The sequence below is a fragment of the Bos indicus x Bos taurus genome, chromosome 22 (genome assembly GCF_003369695.1).
Source record: "Bos indicus x Bos taurus breed Angus x Brahman F1 hybrid chromosome 22, Bos_hybrid_MaternalHap_v2.0, whole genome shotgun sequence".
NCBI classification, from domain to species: domain Eukaryota; kingdom Metazoa; phylum Chordata; class Mammalia; order Artiodactyla; family Bovidae; genus Bos; species Bos indicus x Bos taurus.
Window position 1 is genome coordinate 12,226,381 of NC_040097.1, and position 12,046 is coordinate 12,238,426.

General features: G+C 55.9%; 1 protein-coding gene across 1 annotated transcript in view; it reads left to right on the forward strand.

Moving 5' to 3' along the window:
- Positions 1–330: 330 nt before the first annotated feature.
- Positions 331–12,046, forward strand: part of DNAH1 (dynein axonemal heavy chain 1) — a 77,096-nt gene continuing 65,380 nt past the window's right edge. The window contains exons 1-7 of the mRNA XM_027522338.1: positions 331–627; positions 3,994–4,364; positions 5,164–5,236; positions 7,426–7,600; positions 8,029–8,185; positions 9,077–9,209; positions 11,473–11,634. Coding sequence (XP_027378139.1) covers positions 4,029–4,364; positions 5,164–5,236; positions 7,426–7,600; positions 8,029–8,185; positions 9,077–9,209; positions 11,473–11,634 — 1,036 coding nt within the window. The 5' untranslated portion in view covers positions 331–627; positions 3,994–4,028. The remainder of the gene's footprint in view (positions 628–3,993; positions 4,365–5,163; positions 5,237–7,425; positions 7,601–8,028; positions 8,186–9,076; positions 9,210–11,472; positions 11,635–12,046) is intronic.

A 12,046-nucleotide genomic window follows, 5' to 3' on the forward strand; every position in this document is an offset into this window, starting at 1 on the left:
GCTGCCGTCTATGGGGTCGCACACAGTCGGACACGACTGAAGCAACTTAGCAGCAGCAGCAGCAGTGTGTGTATGTGTGTGTGTTTAAGCTGAGTCTTGGGTGATGTGGGGGTCCAGAAACGACCCTTTCCCACAGTGAACTGACCATCTTTCTGACATCTGTGCCTTACATACAAACTTCAGTTTGTATATTTCCCCAGTTATTCTTCCCATGTTATTTATATAACTTGGGTTTTCTTTTTTTAACCAGGATTCAGAGTGGACCCTTTAGAGTTGTTGTTCACACTTTGAAAACAGCTTTTGCACATTTTGTCTCTTTCTCTAGAAAAGTCTGGGAGGGGAGATGGATAATGGAGGCTGGATTTGAGAGCCTAGACGGCTGATGCTTTCCCGACGACCCCCATCCAGCCGCCCGGAGGTGGACCAGTCCAGGGTGGACGAGCTGCGCGAGTCTGGGCGGGAGGAACCAAGTCTGGCGTTGTGTAGGGGACACCAGTGCAGACCTACGGAGGTTTACTGACGGAAGCTCCCGCGAGCCTTCCCGGATGGTCCCGCCCCTTAGCAACGGACCCAGCGTCTCTCCATAGAGACGGGCAGCCGGACCCCACACCGTTTGCGGTGGAGCCGGTAGGTCGGTAGGTCGGTGGGCCTGGGGGATCGCAGGGCCAACACCTGCAGGGGGACCTCAATAAGGCGCGGGGGGCAAGTGTACACCAAAGAGGACGCCCTCCTGGCTCAGGATTCACATCCCTGCCGACGAGCCCACAAGCGGTTTCTTGTCTTTGGTCAGTGGCAAGGGAGTGGGGCACGCTTTTAAACAATCTTGTAGATAAGTTCCATACTGACGAGACCACTTTTAAAATTTTTATGTTTTTGCTCCACCCCATGCTGAGAGCATAGCCCCCTCCTTCTCCTTTCCCATGAGGAAAAGAGCCAGGTCTCTGGTCCTCAGCGGCCATGCAGCCCCTCTCCTGAGCCTGACCACTGCCCAGTCCTCTTAGTCTTCAGTGTCTCATCCGTAAATCGGCAGAGTGCTGCTGCAGCTGTCTCACAGGGCTTACAGGATCAACTTCCTCCCTTACTTTCCCCATTCATTCAGTCGTTCGTGCAATTACTCACCAAATGCTTTCTAGGCACCTGCCATGTGTCAAGCCCATGCTAGTCCCTTGCTAGGTGTTGAGGTTCCAGAGATGAATGCTACTTGAAAATTGTTGCATTTGAGCTTGAGCGGAACCCTAATATGTAAAACAGATAAAGGCGCAGGGTCCTTGTTGGGTGGCTCAGTAGTGGGTGGCTCCGAAGCCCTCGTGCTTAGGCACTCACCTTGCTCAACCTCAGGGCTCCTTGGCACATGGTTTGAGAACCACTGTTGTGAAGCCAAGGACAAGGATCTTTAGGCTAGCCAGAGGCGGAGACCTCAGTTTCTATTATGGTTCTGCCACTTCTTGGCTGTGTGCCTTTTCTGAGTTTCTTAACTTCTATGGACCTTAGTTTCCTCGTTTGTGGATTGGTGATTCTAGTAGTAGCTGTCCCTTGTTCATCTATGTCCATCTAGCCAAGTGCCCGGCAAGTGGTCAGGTCACACAGGGTTGAATGTCTGTGAATCCATCCCGAAGCCTCCTCTGACTCACACCAGCGGGGCTCCCAGGTAATCTTCCTGGAGAAACAGTAACTTGTGTTCACATTCCAGTAGTGCCTTTTGAGCAGGTCACTTACCCTTCCTGAGCCTCGTTTTTCCCACCTCTGAATCTCTAAGAATTGAGAATAGTCTCAGTTCCTACCTCAGAGATTTAAACAAGATAATGTGTGAACTCCATCTAAACTCCCAGTGCCAGTCACCATTCCCAGCGCTGCACCTTCCAGGGCCACCTTGCCCTCCTACTGGCCAGTTCCCTCACACAAATGAGAGGGTGCCCAGCAGAGGCCTTGCTGGAGACCATGTCCTCTCTCTTACCAGCCACACCCATTCCCGTGTGCAGGCTGCTGTCACCTGTGAGGCTGTGACAGGAGGCAGAGGTCTTTCTGTCTGCCTGCCTGCCTGTCTGTCACTGATCCTGTGCACACTGGTGAAGTCTAGGTGTCCAGAGCTGGGTGAGGTTGGAAGGGATCTGTTGATCCTGTGTGGGGCTGAGGGATGGAGGGGAAACAGGATTCTGAGTCTGCACCTCTCTCCCATCTTCCGTCTTGGGACATGCCTGAATGCACGTCCCACTGCCAACCTGCTCAGAGGGAAAAGGCCCCCAGGGGCAGCATGTGCACTCGTCACTGGCTCCTTTTGCCCCCAGCAACACTGCAGCTTCCTGGACGCTTCTGCACCTGTTACGTCCGTCAGTCTTGTAACACACCAGGAAACAGCCACGCATGGTCAAGCCTATCTGAGAACCAGGGAGACCAGGGAATGGAATGCCTTTGTGTGGGGCTTTGACCTAGCCTCTCGAAGGCATGCTCTTTCTGTTTGGTGATTTTGTTAAAAGATGAAGCAGATACCTGTGGATTTGCAGCCATGATGGGGCCAGTGGGTCCTTTGTCTTCAAGATGCTCTGGGAAGGGCTGGCGACAGTCAGACAGGTGGGCCAGATTCAGTGTCATTTTCAGCACCTGCCCCGGGAGACGGCTGGCCACCAGGGAGTAGATTCAGGGAGCAGAGTTCTGGTGGGACATGCTTGACTGGTGAAAAGCTGATTGGCCTTTGGCCTTGCAGTGTGGGGCTTGCTGCCAGAGCACCATCTGTGCTTCCTGTGCCTTCAAGTGATCTTGCCAACTCACCACCCCCTTCTTAGAAGCAGACTCCAGCAGCCACAGGATGCTTTGACACTGCTGGGTAGCCTTGCCCCAGACAGTCTGGCTGCCTGCCCCACCCTTCGGGTCAGGCCAGGCAAGATTCCCCTGCCATGAACTAATAGCGGCCTGCACCGGCCAGTCCCACCAGGCTAAAATGGAGATAACGGAGCACCAAACACGCCGCTGAAAGAGAGGCCTGTCCCACCGCTCCTGTGGGCAGCGGGTGGGAAATGGGACTGGGCAGTGGGAGGGGGCCTTATTTGGGCCAGGCCTCTGTTTCTTTTTGTTGAGATGCCCTCCTTTAAATTGACATTTCTATTGAGATAATTGTAGACTGACTGCCTTTTTTTTAAAAAAAGTTTTTTATTGAGTATAGTTTGTTTACAATGTTGTGCCAATCTCTGCTGTACAGCCAAGTGACTCATATACATATAGCCATTTCCGTTACGGTTTATCCTAAGGGATTGGATCCACTGGAGAAGAGATAGGCTACCCACTCTGGTATTCTTGTGGTTCCCTTGTGGCTCAGCTGGTAAAGAGTCTGCCTGCAATGCAGGAGACCTGGGTTCAATCCTTGGGTTGGGAAGTTCCCCTGGAGATGGGAAAGGCTACCCACTCCAGTATTCTGACCTGGAGAATTCCATGGACTGTATAGTCCACGGGGTCGCAAGGAGTCAGACACGACTGAGCAACCTTCACTTCACTTTTCCAGGGGATTGGATCTAGTTCCCTGTGCTGTACAGGATTACCTTATTGTCTGTTTATCCTGTAGGCAGTAGTCTGCATCTGCCAACCCCAAACCCCCAGTCCAGCCTTCTCCCTCCACCCCTACGCCCCACCCCTGGCAACCACAAGTCGGATCGTTATGTTTGTGAGTCTGTTTCCGTTTCATAGATAGGTTCATCTGTGCCATGTTTTAGGTTCCACATATAAGTGATATCACATGGTACTTGTCTTTCTCTGTCTGACTTACATCACTTAGTATGATAATCTCTAGGTCTATCCATGTTTCTATAAATGGCATTTTTTTTTTTTTTTTTTTTTTTGTGGCTGAGTAATATTCAGGTTAGGAGAGTACTCCTCTCTCTCTTCTCCATGCCTGGGGCTGGGGCATGTTGTGGGGTGGCCGACTAGACATCCCTGTACTCTGGTGGCCCTGGGAGCTGAGCTGAGGCTGACCAGGGCCCAGTGGACATCAGTATCTTGTCCTAGGAACTCTGGCTGGGACATCACCCTGAGAAAGCAGCATGGAGCAACCTAACAGAGAAGGCCACAGCCCAGGAAGGGCCTCTCAGGGCCAAGAGTGCAGATGGACCTCTGCGGGCCCTGAGTGTAATCTGAAAGACCTGGAGCGTGACCCGGGGAGGATTCTTCAGGGACCAGATTCTGGGTCACAGAAACTTCCTCCAAGCCCTGACCCTAAGACCCCACCTTTACCTCTGTCCGTGACCCCACCCATGCCCTCAGACTTGGGGCAGCCCCGGAAGTTGCCCCTGACAGGCTCTGACAAGAAGTACCCCCTGATGAAGCAGCGCGGATTCTACTCTGACATCCTCAGCCCCGGAAGCTTGGATAAACTTGGGGTGAGTGTGGCAGCCGTGCCCTTACCAAGCCTGAACCTTCCTTGTGGGTTTCATTTGCCCTTTCTTCCTTTCATCCATCCATCCAGGTGCCTATCAGTTTAGCAGTTTTCTACCCACCCACCCATCTGCCCATCCATCCCTGGTGACAGCACACGAGGATTGTCATCCATATACCCAGTGTCATGGGGCAGTGGGTTGGTGGGGAAGTATTTCCCCACTCCTGCCCCCAACTCTGGCTGGGGAGGGGGTCATGTACCACTTAGATCTACAAGATAGGTATGAATTTGCTGGGTAGGATGGGGTCTGGAGGGTGTTCCAGGCAGGGGGAACAGAAGGTACAAAGATTGGAGATCCCTGACAGGCCACGGCCCATGTAGAGGAGTAGAGAGATGGAGGGCGGGGGAGGACAGAGAAGGGAAGGGATATAACTAGGGAAGGGTGAAAAGAGCCCTGTGGGTCCCGCACAGCCTTAGGATGCTTTTAGGCAGAGGACCTCTGTCTTGTGGCCCAGCCCCTGGACACACGCCAGGACTGTTCTCAGAGAGACGAGGGGCCTGTGCATGACCAGAGCGGGGTTGGGCCAGGGTGTCCCAGGTGTCCATCGCTTGTCACCCACTTTGGCCTCTGAATGAGGAATTGTGCAAATTCCTCTCCGTTGATTCTTTCCTGTCCCTGTCCCTGTGCGCCTGGAGTGCAGCTTAGTGGACTCAGGGAAGATACTTGGCCTTGGGCGTCCTTCCAGATCCTGCCTGTCCTCAGGATGTTTATGCTCCCTCAAGGCTGTGGGGTTTGGTTTCAGGAAGTGTGCCATGGCCCCTGCACAAACCTGGACCTCCTGTGGCAGGCCGACCTTGACAAGTTCACCCCAGAAGGTCAGTGCCCAGCGAGGCTGTGTGGGTGGGTGCCTTCAAAAGCAGTGCCTCTGGCCTGAGGGAGATTGTCTGCTCTTGGCTGAGGGTCTCAATTTCCTCCACTGGTAAAATGGGGATAATAAGACACAAGGTGCTTTGCAAGGGCCCCGCTCATGGTGAGTGCTCAGTGAAGCACAGTTGCTTAGTCATTACTCTCGGCAAAGCTGTATATGGCAAGGGTGCCCAGGTGTACTGGGGCTGCTGAGGTCTGGAGCCTCATTTCTCTCAGCCTGGATGGGGCCAGTGGGAAATTGACAGGTATATTTCTTGCCTCCCCTGGAACACGGGCTTGGAGGAGTTCAGGACTGTGTCTGAGCTGTTCTCCAGCTCAGGCCACAGTACCAGAAACAGGGCTTGGAGAAGGAAGGTGCCGGGGAGGTCACTGCTGGGGAGGGGAAGAAGGATGCTCCTCTCAGGCTCCGTGATGAGTTTTGTAAGGTCTGAGACAGGCCTGCAGGGTGCGGGGCAGCCCCCAGTGGCAGAAGGGAGCAGAGGGTGGCTCCAAGAGAGGCAGTGAGCAGGGAGGGGCCCTGAAAGGCAGTGAGGAATTGGGGGGAACCCTCCTGACTGGCCAGCAGGCAGGACACTCCCTTCGATCAGGCCCAGGTCCTCCATGGTCCCGGCTGTCTGCCCTTCCTCTCTACCCCTAGGAGAGGCCTGGCTGTGTGCTGGCACTGTCCAGACTCGCCTTCTTGGGACCCACAGGCCTCTTGCGGGGGTGGTGGTCTGTGACTCCCCAGAGGTGGCAGAGGAAACATCACATGTATGTGCCTCTGTGCAGTGATGTGAGGACGCAGCCTACTGCGGTCAGCAGTTTTACAAGTATCTGTGGCCTAGAGAATGGTTACAGACCACAGATCAAGGGCTGTGGGGGACTGGGAATGGTGCTCCCACCATCCATGGCAGGGGCAGGGATGGGAGAAGGGTTGGTCAGCAGCTTTGTGTCCCCACCCACATGAGGAAGAGCAGCCCAGAAGGGTCAGAGAGTGGTGGCAGTCAGGGCTCTTGGCAGAAGGCTTTGTGGAGGCTGTGGAGGCCTGGGAAGATGCCTAGGGCTCTGGGCCTGCAGGGGCAGGGCCAGGCCCAGAAGCTCAGGATTTTTGGGGTGGAGTGTGTTACGGACCCACAGGCTCAAGAGCAGATGATTAGGAATCTGAAAACTGCCTCTGGTCCAGGGCTTTTTGATAGCGTTGGGTTCCCTCAGAACCCAACAGCTCTGATAAAAGAGCTGACTTCGCTGCAGGGGGATGGCCCCTGCTCAGCCTCTGGAAGCTTCCGTAAGCCTGTAGAGTGGGTACACCCAAGGTGGACCCTCTTGCCATGTGGCTACGTCTTGACCCCAGAGATGTGAGGCCCAGGCAGGGGGTTCCTAGGACCTCCCAGGAGAGTGGTTGGGGGCCATCACTAAGCAGTCCAAAGGTCCCCCTCCACCCGGCCCTGGGAAAGGTGGCCCATCCCCCGAAGCTTTTTTCCACACCCCCTCCCCACCTCTCTGGCTTGCCTGAGACTCTCCTTCCCACTTAACATCTTGAGTCCCGGGAAACTGAAATGTCACCCTACCAGTTGGTCTCTCTCCCCAGTGCCCCTGCCCTCAGAACTGGAACGGAAGCCTGTCTGAGGAGGGATGGCCATTTTGTGACTTGGGGACCCCGTGGGGGCAGGGTGGTGGTGCTACCCTCTCCTACAGTGTCGAGGATGCCTTATGTCTGGAAGCGGTCCCAGTGAATGCATGGCATTCAGACCCCGAGATGCTTGGCAGGGCCTGCGGGGTGGGGATGGCAGGAACCCACCCAGACATGCAGGGAGCTACCACTTCACCTTCCTATCCAGCTGTAATCCTGGCGAGTAGTTTGATTCAGCACCTGGCTTGAGCAAAAGCCACTGGCAGCAGGGTCATGGGCAGCATGGAGGAGAACGATCGAGGAGACTAGCTCTGGGCAGGGAGAGCACGACCCAAAACAGGCCTGCCAGAGCCCCTTATCCTCCAGGCTCAGGATCCCCCGGGGCTCCCAGTGTACATCTGGCCTCTCCCTGCCTCAGGCCCACTCTGAACTCCCCCTGCCCCAAAGCCACATGCCTGCTCCCTGCCCAGCATGGTGCTGGGGGTGTCGGGCCCCAGCCTGAGTCCCCACCCCTGCCCCTGCCCGCAGTCAGAACCTTTGAGGTTTCTGAGGACTTCGAGGAGCGCCTGGAGCGCGAGCGCATCGGGTCCACCACCAAGCTGCTCACCCAGACTGACTTCCCACTGCAGGCCTACGAGCCCAAAGTACAGGTGCCCTACATGGTGCTGCCGGGCCAGTGCCCCCGCAAGATTGAGATCGAGAGGTATGGCTGGGTCGGCGGTGGGAGGTGGCATCTGCCCACCGCAAGGGGTGACGGATGGTAGGCAGCTAGGTGACCATCCTCATGGCAGAGGTTACCTAGATGGGTCTGTGTTGCAAGTGTTCCAATCAGCTCTTCTAGCCCTTTGGTTTCTTAGTGGAAACACGTTGCTTTCCTTGCTGTGAAATCAAGGAGGGTGGCTCTTAAGTCAATGTGGTGGGACTGCAGGCAGGATGCAAGGGTATTTGGGGCCCTGGAGAGCGGCTCCAGCCATCACACCACTTCCTCATGGGTTCCAGAGAGCATAGGGCCCTGGAGGGGTCCCTGAGCCCCACCTTTACTGCCTCAACTCCATGGGCCCTTGCTGACACCCGAGGGGGCGACTCACCTGAGCTGAGATGTCATGAGCTCCCTCTGTCTCCCTCGGGCAGGAGGAAGCAGCTCTACCTGAGCCTGGACATCGAGCAGCTGCTGGCCAACGAGGGCATTGACTCCGACAAGCTCATGCCCAGGCACCCAGACCCCCACAACCCCCAGACTATTGAGCAGGGTCATGACCCGCTCTTCCCCATCTATCTCCCACTGAAGGTGAGTCCAGCGTCCACGGAGAGTTGATGGTCAGGAGATGGGGGTGCAAGACCCGAGCAGAGGGGTCAAATTCAAAAGGGGGATCCCCTGGCAATGACAAGCACTTGTATGTCAAACAGGACATCTGCTCCGCAGGGGGAGTTTCAACATCCTAGGCTGGGGCATGGTGGCGGGGGGGTACCCAGCACCCATGGGATGCTGATTCTCTGCTGCTTCTCTGGGAGACTGGGGAAGCCTTTGTGCATGAGTTCTGGCCCCACCCCCTCCTCAGGCGTCAAGAAGCAGCCCAGAGGGACTGTGGAGTAGCGTTCAGCTCCCTTTGACCACTGCGTCTGGGGTCACTGGGCTGGAGAGAGCTGGAGTAGAGGAGGGCAACTGTGTAGCCTCTTTGGAGTTCTGTGGGGAAATGGAGTCCAGGGAGGAGAAAGAGAGAGCATAGCCGGCTCTGGTTTTCACCCACCTCCCTGCCCTTCTCTCCATGGCCCTGACTGTCTCTTGCCTGGCAGTGCGTCTGGGGAGACAGAGTGGAATCTCGATGCACATTACCCTCCTGACAACCTGAATCGCCATCATTTCCGAGTCAGGGTGGGCGCTCAGGAAAATCCAAGGACCGCCTCTTCCACTGATCCTGAGCTGGGTGGTCCTGGCCAGTGGAAGAGAGGGCCTGCTCTGAGTCCCCAGTCACCCCTCTGCCTGAACCTCAGGGTAGCTTGTTTGGACAGGGTTTCACGGAGCCCTGTGAGCAGCAGAGGGGGCACTCGGGCCCCTGGTCCCCAGACGTGCATCTGCATCCAGGGAGGAGGCTACCGGGCACCTCTAGCCTCGCATGCTCAGCCCACAGGGGCCGCCAGGATGAGCTGCCTCTGCCCAGCACCTGCTATTTCCTCCTAGGTGTTTGACAATGAGGAGTTTGACTGCCGGACTCCCACTGAGTGGATCAACATGGGCTTGGAGCCAGGGTCTGAGAACAGGAAACCTGTCCCTGGCAAAGCCCTCCTGCCTACCGATGACTTCCTGGGGCACGGTGAGCAGGGCCAGCGGGAGCACGGAGGACAGGATCTTGGTCTGCACCATGCTGTCCTGGCAGCAACCCAGCCACGGACTCCTTGGCTGTCCTGAGCCTCAACCGTGGGAGGCGGTGGCCCCACATTTTGAGGCCTCCCTCCCAGCTAGGATACAGGCCAGAGGGCTGGCCCCACAGGAGGAAAGGCAGGGGCCAGGGATGCCATGGATTGGTGGGCTGGGGAGGGAACAGCTGTGTCTTAAAGAAAAGTCTTCGATTTATTGGTAATGAAAAATAGGCAGGCTTATTAGACATGTTCAAGTGTATATAAGGGGCACAATTCCACTCTATCACCCAGAAACTCCTCTGCCCCACCTGTATCTGTGGCCTCTTGGCTTTCACCTCTGCATGGACAGCACACACACTATGACACACTCATATACTTGCTTTCAAACACACACATTCATAAGCCCACTGTCACGCTCACCCACCATCTCTCACACACACGTACACAGTCATACGCACATTTTCACCACACAAACACACATGTCGACAGTCACCCATTCACAATCGCTGTGACACCCACATCCCCACAGTAATGTTGCACACTTTTGCCAGACCTTAAACTTGTCTGTGTCTGTCCCTCCTTTGGCCCCAGATCTGCCCTGGCAGCCTCGGACGCTCTCTCCAGTCCGCTGCTGTCCAGAGCAGAGCCAGGCTGACCTTCCATGGTTCCCACCCTGGCCTGCATGACTAGTCTCCATGTAGACATCCTAGGAAGGTCCGGGTCTTGAGATTGAAGGTGGCCATCCCCTTGTGCTGGGCGAGGGCCTCTCTGCTCTCTGCCCCATGTGTGGAGGGGGGAGTGAGCCCAATGGGCCGGCGCCCAGACGGGAGACAGGACTCTAGGAGCCACGCTGGTTCTCAGACTGCTCTACCTCCAGGGGGCCCACAGCAAGTCCATTGTGCAAGCTGTAAGTTTGCGTTTCAATTTAAAAACGCATTAATGCTGGAATCAATTTCTCTGAACTAGACAAGAAACCCAGAATGATCCCTTTACTTTGGACTTAATTACAAAAATAATTTAACTCAATTGTTCCCAGATCTCTGATTCTTGGTGATAAAAGCGGAAAGTTTGGGGCTGCATTAACCTTAAATGCACCAGGCAGTGGCTTCCCCGAGGTGCTTCTGCTGATTCCGCTTCACACGGCCCGGGCCCTCAGTGGCGGCTCTAATGGGAGGGACAGGTCGGTAGCCTTTCTGCCAGGGGCCTCTGCTTTCTGCTGGGGGCTTCTCGTGACATCTTTTCCTCTAAGTTGAGCCAAGAACAGGTCAGCATTTTCAGGAAGGGAACTAATTAGGACGAGAAGGGAAAAGCCAAACAGAACCAAAGCCGGTGAGGTTTATCACACCTGTCCTCACCTGCCTGGCATCGGTCAGCGGGAGCATTTACTCGGAATTCCGGCCCGGAGAGGATGTGTACACAGTATGACTTCAGGCTCTGTGAGATATGCAGACAGGGTCAGAGAGTGCCGGGGGAAAAGGTGCTATTTTAGGCAGAGATGCTTCTCCAAGGAAAAGCCACTTGAGCAGGGGACGAGCCAGCATCAAGGTGATGTGGGCGAAGACTGTTGCAGATAGAGGGCGCAGCCGCCGCTGAGGCCCTGAGGCAGGAGCCAGCTCTAGATCAGGGGTAGCCAGATGTCCAGTGTGGCTGGAGAGGGATGAGGAAGGGGGGCAGTGGCAGGAGGTGAGCAAAAGGAGTCAAAAATTTCAGGCCAGGGCATGGGTGCATTCTGACCAAACAGACCCCGAGGCCCACTCTGAAGCCATTGCAGGGTAGCTGTCGTCTTCTACCCTGCCCTGCTCTGATGGAGGGGCTTGGGGGCTCAGCTGCCACATAAGGCCTCAGGACTTCCCTCAGCCTCGAAAGGGTCCAATTGGAACATGGTGAGCTTTACACCTAGATCCGCAACCGAATCTGTTTGCTTCGGGCTTTCCTGCCTCCCGGTCCCAGCCCTGCTGGCCTGTGTCTCTCGCTGCCCTGAGGGAGCCATGCAGAGACCAGAGCAGAGGGGCCTGGCCCTCCTGGCTCCTCCTGCCCAGCTCAGCTGGGAGGAGGCAGGGCCCCCACCCTGCTGCAGCCAGAGAAAGGGAGTCAGTGTGGCGGGAGAGAGGCCAGATCAGTGACCACCGAGACCTTTCCTAGCACCCACTGCCCACATGCAGCAGCCTCACTCCACCCCATGGCCGGGAGCACTGATAGACTCCCCTCCTGTTTCAGAGGACCCCAAGAGTCAGAAGCTGAAGTACAAGTGGTGCAGTGTCGGTGTCCTGGACTACGACAAGGAGAACAAGCTGTACCTAGTGCACAAGACGAGTGAGGATGGCTTAGTGCGAGATGAGATGGGGAAGCCTATCCTGAATGGCGGGGTCACGCCTGAAGGTACGAGGTCTCTGCCCCTGCCTCAGGCAGACCCCCAGCTCAGGCCCGGCCTGGCCTGTGACTGAGGCCGGCCCCTGCCCAGGGCATAACCAGCTGAGGTCTGAATCCCCCCTTGCTCTCTTGTCCTGTGGCTGTCTGTCCCCCAACCAGTGAGAATCAGAGGACCCACCACTCAGAGACCCCAGGAAGGGCAGCTGGTCGTTATTTGATATGTCACCTCTGAGCAGCTGGCAATGGTGTTTTCAGTGTCATGTTGAGAAGGAGCCCGAGGCCCATCAATGAGTGATGTCCGCCCTGGCTGTGGCATCCAGGAATGGGCGCTTGAATAGCCCACTCCTTTGAAACCCCTTGTCCATGCCCAGCTTTTCACATTTAACGAAGCACTTTCATATCCAATCATGATCCAACTTGT